The 20,120-nt window shown below is 41.5% G+C and overlaps 1 protein-coding gene across 1 annotated transcript; it reads left to right on the top strand.

Moving 5' to 3' along the window:
* Positions 1 to 496: 496 nt before the first annotated feature.
* On the top strand, positions 497 to 19,733 carry ctnnbip1 (catenin, beta interacting protein 1). The gene is made up of 4 exons (XM_084015116.1): positions 497 to 654; positions 8,429 to 8,543; positions 9,442 to 9,532; positions 16,934 to 19,733. The coding sequence occupies exons 2-4, from the start codon at positions 8,448 to 8,450 to the stop codon at positions 16,990 to 16,992; spliced, it is 246 nt and encodes an 81-aa protein (XP_083871242.1). The 5' UTR covers positions 497 to 654; positions 8,429 to 8,447; the 3' UTR covers positions 16,993 to 19,733.
* The last annotated feature ends 387 nt before the right edge of the window (positions 19,734 to 20,120 follow it).

Here is a 20,120-nt window from a genome sequence, read left to right on the forward strand (position 1 = left end):
GTTCCATACAGTAAGGTTTTTGTATTTTCTGAGGCTTTTGTTTAGCCATGACAACTAAGCTAATTTATTCAGTTAGTGTACTTGTACTTCACTTGGATATTTCCATTTCAATCTACTTTACACTAATACTCTGCTGTAGTTTGAAAGCCAACAATGTACTTTTTTACTCCACTAGGTTTATTTGATAACTTTAGTTACTTTGAAGATTCATATTATGATTACAAAAAAATGTCATTATGGATGGACCATTAAAGAAATTTTAAATTAGCCCCAAATGTACCAGCTGCAACATTAGTTATGCTTACATATTAATGCATAACTAATTATAACCCAGTATTATATTAGTTACTATGGGGACATTCTGCACAATGACTACTTTTACTTTTGGTAGTATATTTTGAAGCTAACGCTTATGTACATTTACCTACTTCCTCCACCACGTACAGTGGATGAGCGGTGTTGCCTGTGCCGATGGCGACCCCTGTGGCCGGCAGCGGTACTGAAGATCCAGCAGGACTCTCGCTGGCTGCATTCAGCCAGTAGTTCGACGAAGCTCTGCCGACTGGAGGGATGTGACCCCGGAACAGGACGCCCTCCTACAACAACACACCATTCAAACAGAGCACAGAAGAAAGAAAAGCTGGACCAGGAGGGGTAAGCTCATACGTGCCGTTTTCTTGACGAGGCGCACATCGTCAGGTTTTCTTTAAAAAACGATTCGCGTGTGTGATTCCCGGCGTTCACACTTCTGGCTGAGCAGCGGTACCTGGATGGTGTTTGCACCCATAGGAACTTCATTCAGGCTTTTGTCTCGGGCATGCTAGCGAGCTAGCTCGGCTGGGTTAGCATCGGCTACTTTGCCCGAGGTAGCGCGGGTATGGCCGCGACGAAATTAAAGCGATTGACGGGTTGAAATGAAGTTGTAAAGTGCTTGAATGTACCGTTCGTATATGTGTTTCCCACGACGGACGTTGACTGGGATTAGTGTCGGAAAAAATGCGCTACGGCTCGCTGCCTAGCTAGCAAGAAGCGCTGCTACAGTTTGAACGGTCTCTGTCCCGCAGCACGATAAGATCCGCTCACAGTCGTGATTGCTGTCCATCTCCCGGAAAACCAACCGTTTCTCCCTTTCAGTTGTGCGTCCGGACACGTTTGTTTTCCGTATTATTTTATTTTCAGCCAGAGTGAGACTTTAAAGAAAACTAACATTTACCTTAAAAACTCGAAAAAAACATCTCAGCTAGCGCGAGATGTAACGTTTCGCGTTAACGTTACAATCCTCGTAACGTCGCCAACGTTTACGTTGCGGTGTTGACATCGTATTTAAATAACGGCAGCGTGACATGAATTTAGCAGACTAATGTTACATATAGATGGGGCTCGCGTACATGTCACATTAGCGTTACATATTTATAGCAGAGCCATTCGTCCTCTTTACGTTACCAGCCAGCCACGGTGATGAGTATACTTTAGACACAAAAGCTTCCGTACAATTCCTCCAATTTCTTTCACAGTTTTCTTTTCACATTTAACTCCATTTGTTTTCTATTTTTGGACCATGCCACCCATGGGTTCATTGTGCCACGCTACCATTTACAGTGTCTGCTTCCCCCCCTGCACATGTCAGATAGCTGACAGCCCTTTGAGTGGTGAAGCTGGCACCCGGCCGGCAGCAGGGCACAGATGAGTGCTGCAGCCTGGTGGGTATCAGGGCTTGGCCACGGGCGGACGCTCTGAATCCTCCTGGCAACCGGCAGGGTTGGTCATGGACCACAGTATGTCAAGCATCCCTTAGTTTGCACATTCTCCTAACTGGATGGATTTTGGAGAGAGATAAGGACCCCTGGCCCTCCCTTTCCCTCGCCTCTTCGCAGTCAGGGCAGGTGCTCTTGAGCGACCGCTTGAGTCCCACAGGGACTTCATCAGCTGCCGGCAAGCAGAGTTTGGAGGGAGGGATGGTACAGATCATAACCTCTCACTCCGTGTTGGAACACATACTTGTCAGCCTGTCAGCATTTACTCAGCCCTCGTAGTGGCCCGACATGATCATACCAGAGCTCCCAGTCCAAATGACAGGCATTCAGATGACCAGCAAGCCGAATCGAACTTGAGAGTGTAGCCATCTTTTCCTTCTTCTTTCTTTGTCTGTTGTGCATGGTACCCTGCACATTTGCAATGCATTGTTTTTTCCAAGCACATAGATCCTATAACTTTCAGGATTTTATTCCTTGCCTTGACATTGGCGCTTTTGAAATCTTGCAGCCACACCCCCCCAAGGGACCAGCTTAAGGCAGAAGCTTCTGTTTCAATTCCTTTGAGGGACCCTGAGCAGTGAGCTAAGATGTTCTGAGATCATAGACCAGATTTAATTATGTAATATAGTATGAGCTGTGAAAAACTGTAGTTGAATGTGGAATTGTGGACATATTTGCAAGATCAGGTTACCTGAATCTTGTGAAATGTTTTTACTGTAAAAAAAATATCTATACATGTTTTTAATTGCACTGTAGCATTAAGAATAAACAAGTTATTATTTGTTGCCTAGTAGAAGCTAAATAATGGGGAAAATGCTTCTTTACTATTGAGTAAATATTTCCCATATACATTAAGTATAAATTATTTAATTACCATGTCCTGCCTACTGTGGACTACTACTCTGGAGGTCTTAGTATCAACTTTATGTTATGTTATTACAGAAATAGTCAAAGGACAGTCAAGCACACCCAGAAACCCAGCTATGAACTAAGCCTGTACAGTTGAGCAGGATTGTTTGAGTTCATGCCTCACGTGGTGACAACAAGACATGACCTACTTATCAATCATGTTTTCACAATCCAGTTCATCACCATTGTCCCCAAATACTGTAGCCATTGTTGTGGGCACTGTACATGTGAGGGGATGGCTTCACACAAAAGCAGCATGTCGACATCCAGCAAGTCTAAGCCAGAGCCTTTCTGTTCCGCGATGTCTGCTCGTCTGGCTCACGCTGTTTCTGGACCCCAACTTGCCCCGACTTAGAGGGAGTCAATCTGCTGGGTGTAAGGCTGGTCAAAGGCTTTTCATTATGTCTCCTGCAGGTTTCCCCCCTCTTCTCTGTTTTTTTAGCATCTTTGGATTTTGGACTGTTTGTTTGAAAAGTAAAACATTTAACAACAGACATTTAATCGTAAATCAAAAAGATCATTACTTGCAGACCAATTGTTTCCCTAAACTATTATAGGGTGTTTAATTCCGTAAAGTCACAAGCTAAACAGACATATTTGTGTTTGCTGATCTATAGTGATGAGTGAGAATATTGCTCTCCTAATTTCAGCATGACCACTAGTTGTTTTAATAGCTTTCGTTGACATGGATAGCCATCAGTATTAGTGAGCGTCTGTACCTGCAGTGACACAGCTGCTCTGCCGAACCAGGCAAGGTTGCTGGCAGCTCAGCTGGCAGCCACACCAGACTTCTAGCCTCCTGAAGTTTCTCACACATTCGCTTGGGATGTTGGCGCAGCTCATGATTGAATTCTTCGTTATTTTTCCTTCTCGGTTTTTGCCGGAGGCTGTTGACCTCCCAGGGTCTTGTAGAGTTCAGGATTTTAGCGGCATTTGTTTAAAACCGAACCTGGTTTGTCGGTCAACTTTGGGGTTTGTTTCTTGTTTTTCTGCTTGCTGGAGGAATTTGATTTCTTAAAACAATCAGTCATTGTGCATTATGTGCACAGCTGATTCTAGAGCCAATAACAAGTCTGACAAGTGGACCGGGCCATGTGTGACTGGGCTGGTGCACTTTGGCAGCCTCAGGCCTTCGTGACCCTCGGCAAATGTGAGGTCCTATCGCATTGCATACAGTAATCTCTGGCAGCAGATCCCCATTGCACTGTGTGGCCTGGTCACAGTGCTGAAATGGTCTTGAGAAGTCTCCATGTTTTTGTTTCTCCGAGACACTAATGGACACTGATACACAAGTGTACATAAGAAATCTGGAATGCAGTGGCCATGGCTTTTTTATGCAGCGTGGCTAAATGTATAATTTGCAGTGATGTGAATTAGCTGTGTGAAATTTTGCTGTCCACTTAAGTTATTCTAAATCACAACATTATTTTAGATCTTGACCGTTTTTAAACGGGGCACATTTTGATGGATATATTTTATTCCTCAGAACGAGAGAAATCTGTCTCTTTATTTAAGGTTAAACTTGTTTCACTGGTTGACATAACATTGCAGCAACCCTTCAATGTTTGAAGCTTACTGATGTAATATTTATCACAGAACATATGTTAATACACATTTTAAAGCTTTTTTTCCACTCAGCCAGTGCAATTTATATACTTCAACGCACATCATTTAAATTTGAAAATGCCGCACACTGGAACAAGGCTGGACTGCTAGAAAGCAAGCTGTAAGCACAGGTACAAAGATATATTCATTTCCATATTAAATATGTAGCCCATCACTACAAAGTGTGACATGTATTGGAGATCTGAAGCTGGTCCTGGTGTTGCTTTTTTTCTCTTTTAGATTACCCGGTTCAGCAACAGCGATGCTCTGGTTTAGCTGGGCTGCCTAGAGGGGCTCAGTGTCTCAGCTCAACCCAACATCACAACACAGACAAGAGCCCAACACAGGGGAGGGGGGGGGGGGGGCGCGGGCGCGGATTAGGCCTAGATCAGCATTAAAGAAAGCCTTTGATTATGTCTGGAATATTAGCACTATGCGTCTGAGGCTGGCTGAGCATCCCTCGAGGGATTAGTGTTGAGCCAACCCACCTCAAGAACCTAACATCAGGCACACAAAAAGGACTCTGACGGGATCCTCATTGTGGCCCTTGAAACGGTTTAAGGCCTGTTATACAGAAGAGCGTGTACATCAGCACAATGCTAGAATGACCCAAGTAGGCTACACATAGGAAGGTTTATTTCCAGAACACTATAGGTTTTAGCAGCATGTCACTAAAGTTACTTTTTTGTGAATGCATCCTGATCAAATAAATCATTTTAGACAATTTTTTTAAGCAGTATTATTTAAAACGACTTAGCGGATGTGTCCGATCATACAAGCATCATATAAAGCATCATATAAAGCAGCTTAGCTCTAACTGTCTGTCAAGTAGTGGTCGAGATTGGACTTGGTTGTTTGACAAAGTGGCAAATAAGTAATTTGTTCACTGTTCCCTATAAAAGAAATTCTCTTCTCAGAATAGTTTGATCGGAACGCAGCTTTAAGATATATAACATAAAATACACAAGTCTCTTACAATCTTATTGGTCAGTCTGCATTTTGTGGAATAGAAAGGTTGATGGGAGAGCTGGTTTTGTCAAAAATAGAAGTTTGTGATACATTTATTATGTAAGCGTCCCAAATATAAGAGCATGTGAAATGATTAGTAATAAAATCACAAGAATCAAAATCAATTAATTATAAAAAGTTTTAGAAATCACGTTGTCCCAGATTTTGACACATGTCTCTAATAATCCACCTTCCTATGAGCCCATACAGTACGTGAATCATGTTTAATCAGATTTATCTTGACCCACTGTGTTTAAAATGTTGTCATCCAGCAATGATACCCAGGAAGACATCATTTAGAGGTTAAATCTGTGGCAGTGAGGCACTGTATGCCAGGCAGCCTAGTACCATCTAGCACATTGTTGTAATTATAAACATGGTTGGAGAGCTAGTTTGTTCAGCAGGACTCCTTGGATAAAATGTTGTGAAAAAGAATGGGTGAAATCCATAAAAAAAAAAAAGACTCCTGTCTCTTTCCTCTTTTTAAAAGTGTTGCCACAATAGAAGTACATCACTGATCAACCTCATTTACATTTGCACGTTCTCTCTACCTCCTAGAGAGATTATCCCAACAGGATTTCGCACACCACGGTTTGTTCTTATAGTTGTAAGACTGTGAAAGTCGGATAAGATAAAATGTGTTTTTCAGGCTGGCGAAAATACAAATTGCAACCCTCAAAACCGTCAGCAGCCTGGGCAGAGATGGTACTAAATATGGACAGTTTCAAACTTCAAACACAAACATCAGAGGATCAGAAATGCCTCAGTCATGAAAGCAGTAGGCCTATTTATACAGATGATGAATATGGAATATATATCAGGCTTTTGTGCAGCAGCAGAACAGAAAAGTTGACAAGTCTTAAAATATGCCTGAATAATAATGGATGTTTGTTGTATCGTCCTTGTCTTTTAAAAATACCAAAACATGATCACACCTCTTGTGGCAGTTGGAGTCATCCTGTTCTTTTCAGTCACTGTACTCTTTAAACCCTCGCAGGCAGTGGCCATTTTATTCCCGTTGAGCTTCTGAAGCATCGCGACTGGTGCTCCTGAGTTTATATCAGGCTTCATTCTGTGTGGAGTCTTGGCTCTTCCATTTGTCTGTCGAGAGGGGCTTGGAGACCCGATCAAACGTGTTTCTGCTGCCGATATGACGACACTCTCCCCCCCCCTTCACCCTCACCAACAACATCATCCCTATAGGTGTACTGAGAGACTGACTCCAGCTCTCTCATGTTGCTTTGAGACCTCAGTGGCTCTCAGATAATGCCTCACTCTCAGGTGGAAGTGAACCCATCATCTCTCCCCATTTCGTTGTCCTGTGGGCACTTTTGTGGCTGAAAACAGACAAGTGGACAAAGTCAAGTGTTGTGTTAAACAGCCACCAAATTTTAGAATTATAAGAACTACAGCCAGAATCTTGGTCTCCAGCTGCAATGATCTGGATGAGTCCACACACTCACAGCGGCACCCAAACGCCAGCCAATGGCCAATGGTGCCCCATTCATCCTTTCCCCCCTCCAGGCACCGGAAAGTGGGGACGGCAAGCCAGCTCCTCAATTAAATATAACCCCACATCAAACAGCCTGTCAACATGCATTAGTGGTCCTTTGTATAGATAAGAGGCCACAATAAATTGCCAGAACTATCATAGTCACTGCGGCTCCCTCCTGGCTTTTTATGAAAAATTCTTAGGGGAGAAAAAATCCTGACTTGCATACTGATATTCTCTCCATTAAATCGTATTATTTTTAGTGGATTTGTTCTTTTTAAAGATATTTTTCTTCTCTGAATAATTTCTGCTTTTAGCTATATCAATTAGTAAATTTAGGCTGGATGTCAAGCTGTGCTGTATGCCTCGTCTTGTTGGTGCATTATAGTGGAGATCTAATGCGACAACAGCCGACCTTGATGTGTGTGCGCTATCACAGCGGAACCTATCCCTTTTTCTGTCATCCGCATTAGATTTGGCAGCTCCTTTTATCGCCTTCTCCCTCCCCTTCCTCCCCCTTTGCCTATATTTTGCATCTCTGCAGACTGACGGAGAAAATAGGTCATTAGTAAGATGCAGAATAAGAGATGGAAGGAGAAGGCAGGGGTGAGATCTGTGTGAAAACTGCCATGCAATATTAATGACGGCCATTCCTGCTGTGAAGTGCCAAACCTGCACTTTGACTGCACTGAGACAAGGCCTCTGACTTCTAGTATCATTACCGTTTGTTGTTATATTATATAATTGAGGTGCCTATCACACAGACTGCTCTGTATTATTTACCCTGATACCCTGCTGTAGGTCTGAAACGTCTGGTTTGAAAAATGTTTGATTGAATTGCAGGCGGTCATTTATGTTATAATTTCTTCTAAAGATTAGTGACTATATGACAGGTAATCCTGTAGTCATACAGAAGACTAGAAGTGGGCTTAGTCACTGTGAAGTCATCCACTAGTTTGTGAACTGGCCTTTTCAAGCCATGTTTTCTGCAACCAGAAGTGAAACAGAGAGTGGAGGGGCACCGAACGATGAGTAAGACATTTTAGGGGACCAAAATGTTATAATGAACTTTTATGACCTGAATTGTGATTTGTTAAAACTGCAACAACTGGGACACCACCCAGACCGAACAAGGCTATGGTAGCAACGTGTCAACCATAAGCTTGACAAGCCCGAAAGCATACCTTGTTTATCGTTTGTTTTACTCTATATGGGACCATTATACATGAAACAAACATGTTGAATTAAAGAAGACTTGAAACATCCAATCAAACTTCTTTACACCCAGAAGAGTCGCCCCCTGCTGGTTATTATGAAGAGTGCACGTTTAGCTTAAGTCGGCTTCACTTTTTAGAACCGGAGATTATTGCCTCAGAAGGAAAACATACACACACACACACACACACACACACACACACACACACACACACACACACAACATACAGAAAAAAAACAAAGTCAAATCACTATTTAGCGTTTCAAGTCTGCAAGGCTGAGTGTTCACAATCAAAAGAGTTTTAATGGAGTATCAGTCCGTCTTTCATGACCTGTCAGAGCATGTGCCTCAAACAACCCTAGTGTTTAAGTGTTAAGTGTTTGCTTAGCTGTGATTTTCTTCTTTCTTTCTTTTTTTTTAACATGAATTTGTTTGTGTGTCCAGAGCCACAGGAGCAGGGGGGATGAACCGCGAGGAGGCCCCGGGGAAGTCTCCTGAAGACATGTACGTCCAACAGAAAGTGCGGGTCCTGCTCATGCTAAAGAAAATGGGATCAAATGTGAGTGCAGTGTCTCGACTAACGCAAACTATGGTCATGTGACATTTTTAATTTGGACATTCACATTTTACAGATTAAAAAAACCCAGCAAGAATAACGTTAAGTGTTGAGTTTGACCAAATCGTTGTTTTCTGTCACGATCAGAAAGCATCATTTCCATGTCAAAATGTTTGAGTCAATGTTTGAGACTAGTGCACATGCCTGTTCAGAGCAGGCTGAATGCTCATACAAACAATTTCACACTCAACGCTGTGCTTTCTTGCTCCTCCCAACTAAACTGACCCCAAATAGATTTCAGATATGAATAATATTTACTTATGTTCTAATTCACTTTACCCTGAAATAACAATAACAATACAAAAGAAATACAATAATAATACAAAAGATCCCCAAATCACTTACAAAAGTATGCATCTCAGCTGTATACTATTTACTGTGTACTTTTACTTCAGAGGAAATCATAGTACTACATACTGTACTGCAGATTAATGGTCCACTCACAAAATATTACAATTAAAATACAATGTATTGTTATTCATAAAACTATCTGTTTTACTGTGTAGTTTTAATAGTTCATATTTTTACTTCAGAAAGAAAGTTTTCGGTACTGTTAATAAAAGCGGTTAATATGATAATATGATGGTAGAATAGAGACGACAGAGATGTGTTAATGACAAGGAATTAAACTTGATGAGCTTACAGAATCAAATACATATGTAAACATATATCCTTCAAAATGCTCTTGTTAAATGATAAGCGGATGAAGAATGATTTTTATTGAATTGTATTTAAGCAAACGACATAAGAAAAGCATTCATGTGTTCACTCTCACTATAACATTGAGTTTGATTTGTTCTTTTTCATGACTTGAAATCTCACTTTGATTCCTCCTCTCCAGCTTACGCCCAGTGAAGAGGCTTTTCTCCGGAATTACGCAGGTGTGGTCCACAGTCAGATGAGCCAGCTACCACAGCACAACATAGACCAGGGTAAGGCTTCAATACACACCAGACAATAGTTGTAGTTTATATAGCTTAGGTTTTAATATTTAGTTGTTAGAAGAAGAAGGCGTTTACGAAACACATTTACATCCGCTCACAAACACCACCCCCACGTCACAGAAGTGCTACTTTGCCCACACTGAAAACAAGGGAAAATCCCTCCACACATGTAGCTCCTATTGCGTCCTTAACCCGAGCGGCCTAACGGGTTCCCTGACTGTGCATGGAGGCTGACGCAGCAGCCCACCAGCATTGTGAGATTACTCGCACAGCAAACAGTGTGGTTGACTAGGACCGAGTGACTCACCCTCAGCATGAGTGTTGCTGCCTGGCCTAGACAGTTCAGACATTGATGTGTACATTTGGTGAAGCAAATCACTTTATTATGGTTGTTATAAGACTTATTTTAGGTGTTCTCTGTCATTTCTTTTTACATTTGATGGGCATGATTTTTGAAGGCTTGAAGGCACCAGATGGCACTGTTGAGCTTTCTTTATTTCCACAGTTTTACTTTTATTTTAACCACAAGGGGGTGCTACATCAAAATTAACAGATTGTGAAGAAAGACACTGCAGTCAATTTAATATATATATATATATATATATATATATATATATATATATATATATATATATATATATATATCTCTGTAAGGAGGCTCATCAGCTGCTTTCCAGGCTCAGTCCAAACATGGCTGTCAGATAGGAGTCCTGCTGTCCTCCTGTGTTAATTTGCTGGTGCCCAGTGCTTATGATATTGGTCCATAAGGGGAGCTTCAGGAAAATTGTCTTTGACACTTCACCTACAGCGAAGTTGTCTCCTTGTCCGTCCTTTCTCTGCAAGGAAACAATCAGCAGTGTTGTTCATTGTTGAATTGATGAATCTGTAGTTGGAAAAAGGATTTCATTGCACAGGGTATTAAGGAGGCAATGAAAGGCGTGATGACTTTGTCTTTTTGTCCTTCTCTGCTGTTTTATTTTTTAATTAACTTTGTTTTAACCTGCGGGCTATTAAAACTATTGTTGCAGTTAAATTCAACCTCATTCTGCGATATGTGAGGCATCATAGGAATTTGAATGTGTATGACTACATCATGGGCGTTAAGTGTAGGCCGCATTGTTACAGTGGGTTTTTTCGTCCAGTAGCAGAACATTACGCATTTCTACGGTTAAGGTGGTCTCACATTTTAAATACTGCAGAATCAAATGTGAGATCAGCACTGATTTTAGGTCGTTTCATTTTAAAGGATGCTTTGTTTTTTTTTTAAACAACTACGGACTAGCTGTCTGTCTGTGCTGCATCCCATCACCCCCCGTCTTCATGCCCTTTAGTAGATACAGGACTCCATGTCTCTATTCTGTCAATACTGCAAAGAAGAGCCTTATCAATTATGGATGAATATGACTGGTGAAAGGTGCTTAGAGCATGCATTATACATCACAGAAATAGACACATTTAGCGTAATTTGGCAGCCTGCCACCTCCACAGTATGCCAATAAATTATTTGTGGTCCGCATTTTATCCAAAGTACTGTGATTAGGCATGAAGATAGCTGAGAGTTAATCACATTTAAATATTCAATGTTGAAGGACAGAAGTTTGTAGGTATCAGCTCATTCGGGATCCTTTTGAGGTGGTGCAAAGATCTCATTGATAATGTATTATTGATTCAGGAATGAACAAAAAAAGCACCGTTTCCTATCATTGTTCCTTAGCCGGCAGTTTAGACTGGATGACTCGTGTCTTTCAGCTTGGCAAATCCGAACTATTTTAAAGGTTTAGAGAATATTTTGTTCTCCTTCTACAACATTACGTTGTTTAAATGTAGTTAAATTGGAAAAGCATTTTGTCTTTTTGCACTGGTGCCTCCATTACAGGTCAGATTTTTAACGGTATGAAACGGAGGACAGTTTGAACATGCTTATGCAAGATACTCCAATACCAGCGTCCTCGTGGGATCTTGGCATAGAGCGATAGTCAGACATGGCCTCATCGATCGAGTGGCGGCATGCCTAGAGGGCGCTAAGGGCACTATTGTGGAGAGAGATATTGATCACTCCAAGTCAGGGCCGGGCTGTAATCAGGTCAATAAAAAGAAGTGAAACTGTGAGAGCAGATAAAAGCTCATATTACAAATGGATAACGTCATTGCCATTGTCAGTTTTAGCGAATTCTGACAACAAAATATATTTGGAGGTGATGCAGTCTAATCTATCCATCATCATGTGTTCGGTCTGACTGGAAATGCTGCTCAAACCCTGAACTATTCCCTCAAACTCAACTGTCAAATGTTATTCTGCTTCCTCCTTGTCAGACACGAGAAAATCAACTTGGGGATTGCTGCTCATATTTCTTTTAAGTCTATGGGTCACGGAATTTGCATTTCAGTTTTAATGGGCTGATTACCATACGTGCAAATACATAATTTTGCTTTGCAATTTTAATCAGGCCAAAGAGGAATTCTCCGCCAAAGGTTCTGGAGCTTTTTTTCACATTCTGCGGCATGGAGGGCGGTGGGCGAGGAACATGCTATGTTTAAACGCTGTTATTTTGATTGAAAATGAAGTGTGAACTCAATAAGTGAAGGCTGGTTTGAGGGCCTCGATTTCACCGTTGGTTTTTTCTTTTTGGGTAATACTGAATAATAATCGTTCTGGTGCCGAGTGTTTTTACAGCATAATATGGGGAGTACAGTCATTTTCCTTCACACTCAGGCTGCCTCCATCCCCCCTCCCCCCATTATATATTATTATTTATTCATTATTCAAGGCTTTTATGACTGGTAACATCTCACCTTAAACAATACAGTTTGTGAGAGCACAAGTAAAGCCAGCAATCTCAGGACTTGTTATCTCGTCTAATTTCATGAGGAAAGTTTGCTCCTCCAGAAGGATGTCTGGAGGCCACAACAAGAGAGGATAGATGAGGATGGGGTTGCCATAGCAACCTCAGTTGTCCCAGGAAAGCTGAGGTTCCCTGTGGGCTTTGGTGTTGCTGCAATGTGCTGCATCGGTAGATTGGAGCAGGTGTCATTAGGGGGCCTGGAGGCAAGCTGGAGTGCTAATTACACAACCGAAGTGTGATATTCCAATCTCTCTCCCTGGCCTCATCCTTTCTCTTGTTTCAAATCTTACTGCAGCCTTGTGCTGTCATTACACAATTGTGTTTCTATTTTTTATGTGTATTGCAATCTATAAACCCACCTTTTCAAATCACCCATGTGACAATAGGGACCTGCCCCTGCTTGGCGACTCAGGTGGCGAGTGTGGAGTGGTATTGATTCTTGCTTGATCTTGTTCTGTACTGCAGTGTAAATCAAAGCCAGAGGCTCACATTTATGCCAAGTCAGCCTGACTACACTTTCTGAGAGGCTTTCTTCTTAAATACATTCTCATCACCGTGATAGTGATAGTGAGCTAGATGTCTTTTTTTAAATCACTCGTGACGATATTTACGATTATCACGATTAATGGAAATTCTCCACAATCTATGTCATTCTATCTAATTAAATATTGTGAGTGTTTTTTCCCCCAATGCACATTAATCCCTATATCATCGCTATCTGGCTGTATAAGTATGAATCATAGTTTTAGTTTCTGTTTCTGAGAAAAAATGTCCTACCGATGTGACTATGAAACAGCAGATCATTCCTTAAATGTGTTTTTTTTAAAGTAGACCAACTGTGATTTGTTGATGTCAACATGTTGAGCTGGACCACACACACTCCCCTGTTGTGTGTCGTGCTTCTTAACTCTCCCCGGCCTGCTGTCATTTTCCGTGGGGGGATCCCATGCCTTTATCCTCTCAGCTGACCCAGCTCAGACCTCTGCTGACGCTCCGACTAAACACCAACACCGGAGTCATCACACGGCTCTTTCTCTGCTTATTCAGACTGGAGGGACTTTCAGTGAGGCAGCATGGGGCTTTTTATATTCACACAAACTCCCTTTGGGTTCATTTCACAGTTTTATCATCCAGAAAGCTTTCATTTAATTTTAGGCTACCGTTTCTAAACCACATATTGATTTACAGTCTCTCAGAAGTGTGAAGACAGACTCTGTTTGCTTGTGAATTAGTTCAGCTGAATAGATAGATGTTCTAGTCCTGGCTGCTTTTGGTGGGATGATTATGATATGTAATCATTAATCTGTTTTTTGTTTTTTTAACGTTTTGACTATTTAATGTTTATTCAAAAGGTCCCTTCAGAAAAACTCCCAAGGTGTTGTCTTCAAATTGCTTGACCTCTAAAGACCATTTGAGGGGCTTTTCCTCCTCTCAAAGTGTTGATGGAGGACAAATCGGATGACATGCCTGTTGTTGGTGTTATTTATGTAATCCGCTGTCCGGAGCCACTGTTCACTCCCTCTGGGCTGGCTGAGGAGGGGATCAGTGCTCAGAGGAGGGAGGGGCCACAGAACGAGCTGTTTGCTCATAGGCAGCAGCAGCCTGCCATCCACTGATGTAGTCTGATTTTTATCTGTCGCTAGGCAACAGCTTTGAGGGACCTGACGTCTCCATCACGTTGGCTAGAGCTTGTGTGTGTGTGTGTGTGTGTGTGTGTGTGTGTGTGTGTGTGTGTGTGTGTGTGTGTGTGTGTGTGTGTGTGTGTGGGGGGGGGGGGGGGGGGGGGGGGCAGGGCGAGGTCCACACATGACTCTCAGGCAGAGTAAAACCGATATAGCCCGGCCATCCATTTGGCCCTGTAGATGTATTTTGAGAGCAGTTCTGCTGATCGTTGGGTTCACATTACGCCGTCTGACATGTCCTTCCTCTGAACTGCCCGTGCACACAAGGGTTAACTTCCTCACACACCGAAGTAATTATCTAGTCTGCCATTTATTGTGATAAATGAGTTTTATTACACATTCCTGCAACAAAACATGATCTCAAACAGAAGTGCTATTCAGCAGTGGCGCTGACGAGATTCCTATTGTGTTTCATTACATAATTGTCTCTTGTTCAAGCATCATTATTCCTAAGTACGGTCTCAAAGCAGATGAGATTTATGTTATTAACTGAAGTCGAACAGCGTGTCTATGCCAATATTATTAATTTTTTTTCTAGCCGTCTGAAGATTCTTCTCCTTGTGCTGCTTTTGGCTTCTTTATGCCGTAACCTAATTTCGCTTGGCCAATGAGCTTTCAAGAGGAACTCGAGAGTTCCTTCATATGAACAAGCACCCTTCCCCCCAAAAGAAACATGCTAATCATCCTCCCTGTAGCGACACCCGAATGGAACACAAGTTTGGAGGGTCTGAGCTGTCTGACGAGGAGGGTCCGCCTTTTGTGCCAAATACATGTGGAAGCTCACAGTCCCTGGCCTACTTTCATATCTCTACAATAATTAAATCTAACAAGCACTTGAGGGCTGTAGTGAAGAGGGTTTTTGTTTTTTTTCAAACATGCACAAGGTGCTTTATGAAATGCTCTCAGCTGTCTGTTAAGGTGTAGAACTCTTTGTTCGTGATATTTTTGTGTGCGTAGCTTGTCAGATGTTTTATTTCAGTGCTGCTTACTGCAGGCTGACGCACCAAAATCATTTGCTCCCTCTTGTTTTTAAGGACTGCATTTTTAATTCAGGGTTTGAGAGACTAGATATATTGCTGTATGTACTTTGTGGTGTCGCTCAATTTACTCCCAATACCAGGAAGCGAATGCATTTCACCAGGCTGCCAACCTGACACTGCAAGGGGGATTTTAATACTACTACCTCATCTGGCAGATGCATAGTGTTCTCTCTCTTTTCAGATGGTCCACAGACGGAATTGCTCAAAATGAAAACATGTCTAGCCCCTTGTCAAAAACTCAGTTGGATATATGATGTGCTGAATGAGCATTGTGTACCTCAATTCATCTTACTCAGACAGAACTTGAAAATGTGTATTCATTTATCAGAGAAAGTGCCTCTTGATGAATTGCAGTTGGCAATATACTAATGAGTGATTCCTTGTTAAACCAAAGCCAGCTGACAAAGTCTTATTGTTTAGCTGGCAGGACCGATTAGTTAACTCAACCCAAACGAGTCTGTAATTATCGGTTTGTCCTCATTAACTTGGTAAAAAGTGAAAGAGGCACAAAAGGAGGAGAAAGAAACCAACGCCTGTGTGCTGTAAACCATTTCAGTCACTTTATCTGTGGGACCGTGGCTTCTTCTCCCACAGCTTACTGAGGTTAATATCACCAGCAGGAATCTAGGGTTGTACCTTGTGCCTCACAGCTGCAGCAGCGGAGGGCATCGAATGGCATTGAAGCCTGAGATCTAAGTGTTATCATGGCAGAGCAGGATGCTGCTGTCAGCCACTCACTCACTGTGTTCCAGTATCTCCCGTCAAGGCGCTGTGATGGCAGGCGTTCACTTCCCGTAATAGGTGAACTTAACCTGCTTGCAACCGAAAAGATTTCCACAGCGTTGTATTCTCTCGTGGCTTTAAAGTCGCACGAATGACAGGATTTACAGCATCCAGTGACTTGGAGAAAACTCTGCTCGCTTCACATTTGACAATTCAATCTGTTTTGGGTGATCCAGTCACAAGTGGGTAGTTAAAACATGTTGAAGACTCACCAGGACCTAGTGATTTAAGCAATCAGACAGACAGGCTGTGTAGTGCAAATGTAGATGGAGCACTACAAAGGTGTTGGGCACTTGTGGATACAGCTCATTAGGGCTGCAACTACCTATTATTTTCATTGTTGGTTAATCAGTCGATTTTATTCTCTCAATTAAGCGGTTAGTTGTTTGCGCTTTAAAGTTTCTATTCAAGCTTCAGTTTACTCTCCCACAGGAGTAAATAAACCAGAAAATATTCACACTTGAGAAACTGGAATTTTCTAAAAAGAATATTACTCAAATTGATCAATGGATTATCAAAAATAATTGCATATTAATTTAAAAGTTGACTCATCGATTAATCTTTGCAGCTCTACAGCTAATTTGCCCTTTTCTAAACGACCCAGTCCACACCCACGGCAGCATCCTCCTCTCATACCTACAGGGAACAATTGTGAGCAGAAAAGCAGAATCTGATCCCAGTGGATTACTTGTGACACATTTTAGCACCTTTTGTGCGTTTCTGTCAATCCAAGTGTTTGGTTCGCTTGGACAGAAACGGCCCCTTCCAGCTCACACCTGGTATCGATGATCAGCAAAGAGATGACACATTTCCTGTTAGTCATAGAAGTAAATAGGATTTTTCTGTGCTGTAGTGATTAACACCTCATTTGTCAAGATGTCAATCTAATCAATTCACCTGATGTAAATAATGATCAACTGGTCTTAAGGTTACATTATGCTTTGGTTTGTATTATGAATCAGATTTCGCTCTCATTTCCAACAAACACAACAATGAGAGTAAAGTATATCATCCTTTTTCCATTGTGCTGTCGGTTCACAGGTGCAGAGGACGTGGTGATGGCGTTCTCGCGGTCAGAGACAGAGGATAGGCGACAGTGACCCTGGGCCCCCTATCTGCCCCACTGCATCCCTCCCCGCCCCCGTCCCGCCCCGCATGTGACCCACAGCAACTCCACAAACGCGACACTGACGAGCTCAGGAGAGGAGGGGCACCAGGGAGGGACAGAAGAGGAGGGGAAGAGACACCAGGAGGTGGCCGCCTCGCTCTCCCCCCCAGCCTCTTCCATCCCCGACTCCTCCTCATACAAGCTGGCGCACCATTACCTGAGATGCACTCAAGTGCTTCACTGTGGGTTGAAGCCTCGGCAACAAGGCAGTCAGTGAAAACACTCACAGATGGTGTGGATGAATATCAAATGTAGTTTTTTTTTTTTTCTTTCTTCTTCGTGGGTGGGTTGGTTTTGTTTTGTATTATTTTGTCTGTTTTGAGACTTTAGGCAGTGTTACGTGTTACATCTGCTGTGGTCAAAGGAGGAAGTGACCAGTCAGCAGCTGATTGAAGCAAAGAGAAATGTCGTTTTGGTCAAGCAGCGAGTGTGATGATTGATTGTGTTAGGGGAGAGATTTTTAATTATTTTTTGCTTACCCTATAATGGGGCTGAAATTGTTTTTGAGTTAGCTGTTGTGTTTATAAAGGCTTTTGTATTCTGTCACACAAGGGGCCTCATTTATAAAAAACGCTTTGTGTTTAAAAAGAGCCGTCAAAGACGGGCACGCCGTCGCCCACGCAGATTTTTCTGGAGAGCGTTGACATCTGCTGGAACCTGCATGCTGAAGGCAAAGCAGTCAAATAAAATCCAATGTATTAATAACTTTTCTCAGACAATTAATTTCACTTCAAATCAAATTCTGTCCTGTTTATTTATCACCGTCTTACGGCAGGAAATCAACCGTAGAATCCAGACTCACAAAGTGCAGTGAGCTCCGGTGAACTCTGACGTCTGTTTTTCTTTAACATCAAACTTGGTGTGTTTTCATTTTAGAATAATTTGACTTTATGATTACGCAGCGCTCACTGCTGCTGTGACACGCTGATTGTCTTTTAGCGGTCAAACCAGACACAAAACAGTTCAGTCGATTTGACTCCAGATCCAATTTCTCTTTGTGGATTTGCAGTCTGACATTTTGTTTATGCACCAATATTAAAATTACGTTCTGATTGATGCGTGCATTAAAACCCACAACAGAGCCCTCATTAATCATTCATGTTCACGCCGTTTTCTTCTCGACAAAAACACGCAGACTTTTAAAAACGAGGCCCCTCTTGTTCTTCTGCTGCTTTATTTTGAACCATAGGCTGTTGTGAGTGCAACGGCGCGTTTCTCTCGATGAAGGTGTAAGAATTAAAGACACTAGCAGACGTAATCACACGAAACACAGGTGTACACGTTCTCCCCAAACAAACACTGGTTTTGGGTTATCGTGACATGTAAAACCTTTTTTTTATTGTACAGATAGTTGGGAAAATACAATAATGAATTGATTGTGCCAATTTTTTGTCGTTTTTTTTTATCTGTAAGATAACATTAACATAATGATTTAAGACAATTGATTAGAGGCGAGCTGTAGTTGTAATTTATTGTTTACTGAATTGACTTCCTCGAACGCATCGTTAAAGATGGAGAGCCAGTAGATAGTTTGATGTCATCAGCAGTGTTGTTCACACTAAAAAAAATCACACAAACTCTAATTTTTAAACTACCTGTAGCTAAACACATGAAGCCAAACATCAGAGCTGTGTGCTATTTTTTTCTGTACTGTATCTCTTGCACTATCATCAATGGGATATTTGCAAAAAATACATTTTGATAATTAGGGCAGAGATTCTATGTTTGGTTCAATGGGTGAAAGGAAACTTTGTAACCATGTTTGTATTCCTTCAGTGATTTAAAAAAAAAAAAAAGTATCTCCGCAACTGGAATAGCTCAAATGAATATTTGTTAACAACCGACATGTTTTTTCTAGTGACATGCTCAATATTTAATGTGTTTTAAGTACAGTTTGTTAACTTGTATAACTTAAAAAAAAAAAAGAATTGTAACGTAATGTTTTGAAGCCAAGCATGTCTGCCTCGTGGTTTATAATGTTCATCCAAGTGGAGCTGAGGATCTTCGTAGCCTCGGCACGTTGACCATTGTTTGTACATTCTTGACGTTTGTGGAAGCTACTAGCTCTTTTAAAATGTTTCAGAAAAAGAAAAAAAAATAATATTGTTTTGTATGGGCAAAGTGTTATCCATTATTTGTTGTTGGCAATAACTTCTATTTGAATGTCCTCAGCAATCATTGCGATGTAATCAGCCAACAGATCTATCACGCTGTCCGCCTATGAGAAAGACATTTGTCTTTTTGTGTTTACTTTTGTTTTAAAACATTCTTATTATTATATGTCTATGCATTGTTTCTCTCTCTCTTAAAGGCGTCTTACTGTACATTTTACCTATCAGGTTGTGCTACAGCCTTCCTTCGAGTTGTGCGTGTGTGCGTGCGTGTGTTTGATCATCGTTGGACTTGCTACCGGTTTTGATTTTCAGCATGCTGTTGAGTTTGACTAGGATCAATGTATCTTTTTACTGTGATGACCTGACATTGCCTAATTGTCCTTTTTTTTCATTTGAGGTTGTTTTTTTTTGTTTTTTTGCTTTTTGTATTTTTGTTTTTTTCTCTCAGTCCACATTGATTAGTTGGTTTTGTTTTTGTATGGCTGCTGACCATGTCTTGACTTAATGCTTCCAAATCCTATACCAACTGAACCATTAAAGATATTTTAAACAGTGAAAAGTAACTTTTCCTTCTTCTTTCCCTCCATAATTAAGTTACACGTCGCCGTACATGCAAGCTGTGAGATGAGAAACTGATCCTTGGAGCCCAGAATGGCTGCTTGCCTTCAGATAAGGCCTCATGCTGGGCATCCGGGGAGGAAAGTATTCATCAAAGTCATAATAAGGGTAAAATCTTTGTTCCTCTCAACATCTGTATGTACAGAAGAAAATTATCCTTTTGTTCAGTCTGAAAAGTGAATAATGCAGTTTGTATACAAAGACAAGTCTGCATATTTGATCAAATCTGAAATATTCAGTCCTTGGGAGCTGCAGACAAAACAATCTAAGGTCTACTTGTTCCAACATATCTTTCCTTTCTTTGCTCTCATTAAACTATAAAAGTTAA

The sequence above is a fragment of the Eutrigla gurnardus genome, assembly GCF_963514095.1.
Source record: "Eutrigla gurnardus genome assembly, chromosome: 8".
Lineage (NCBI taxonomy): Eukaryota > Metazoa > Chordata > Actinopteri > Perciformes > Triglidae > Eutrigla > Eutrigla gurnardus.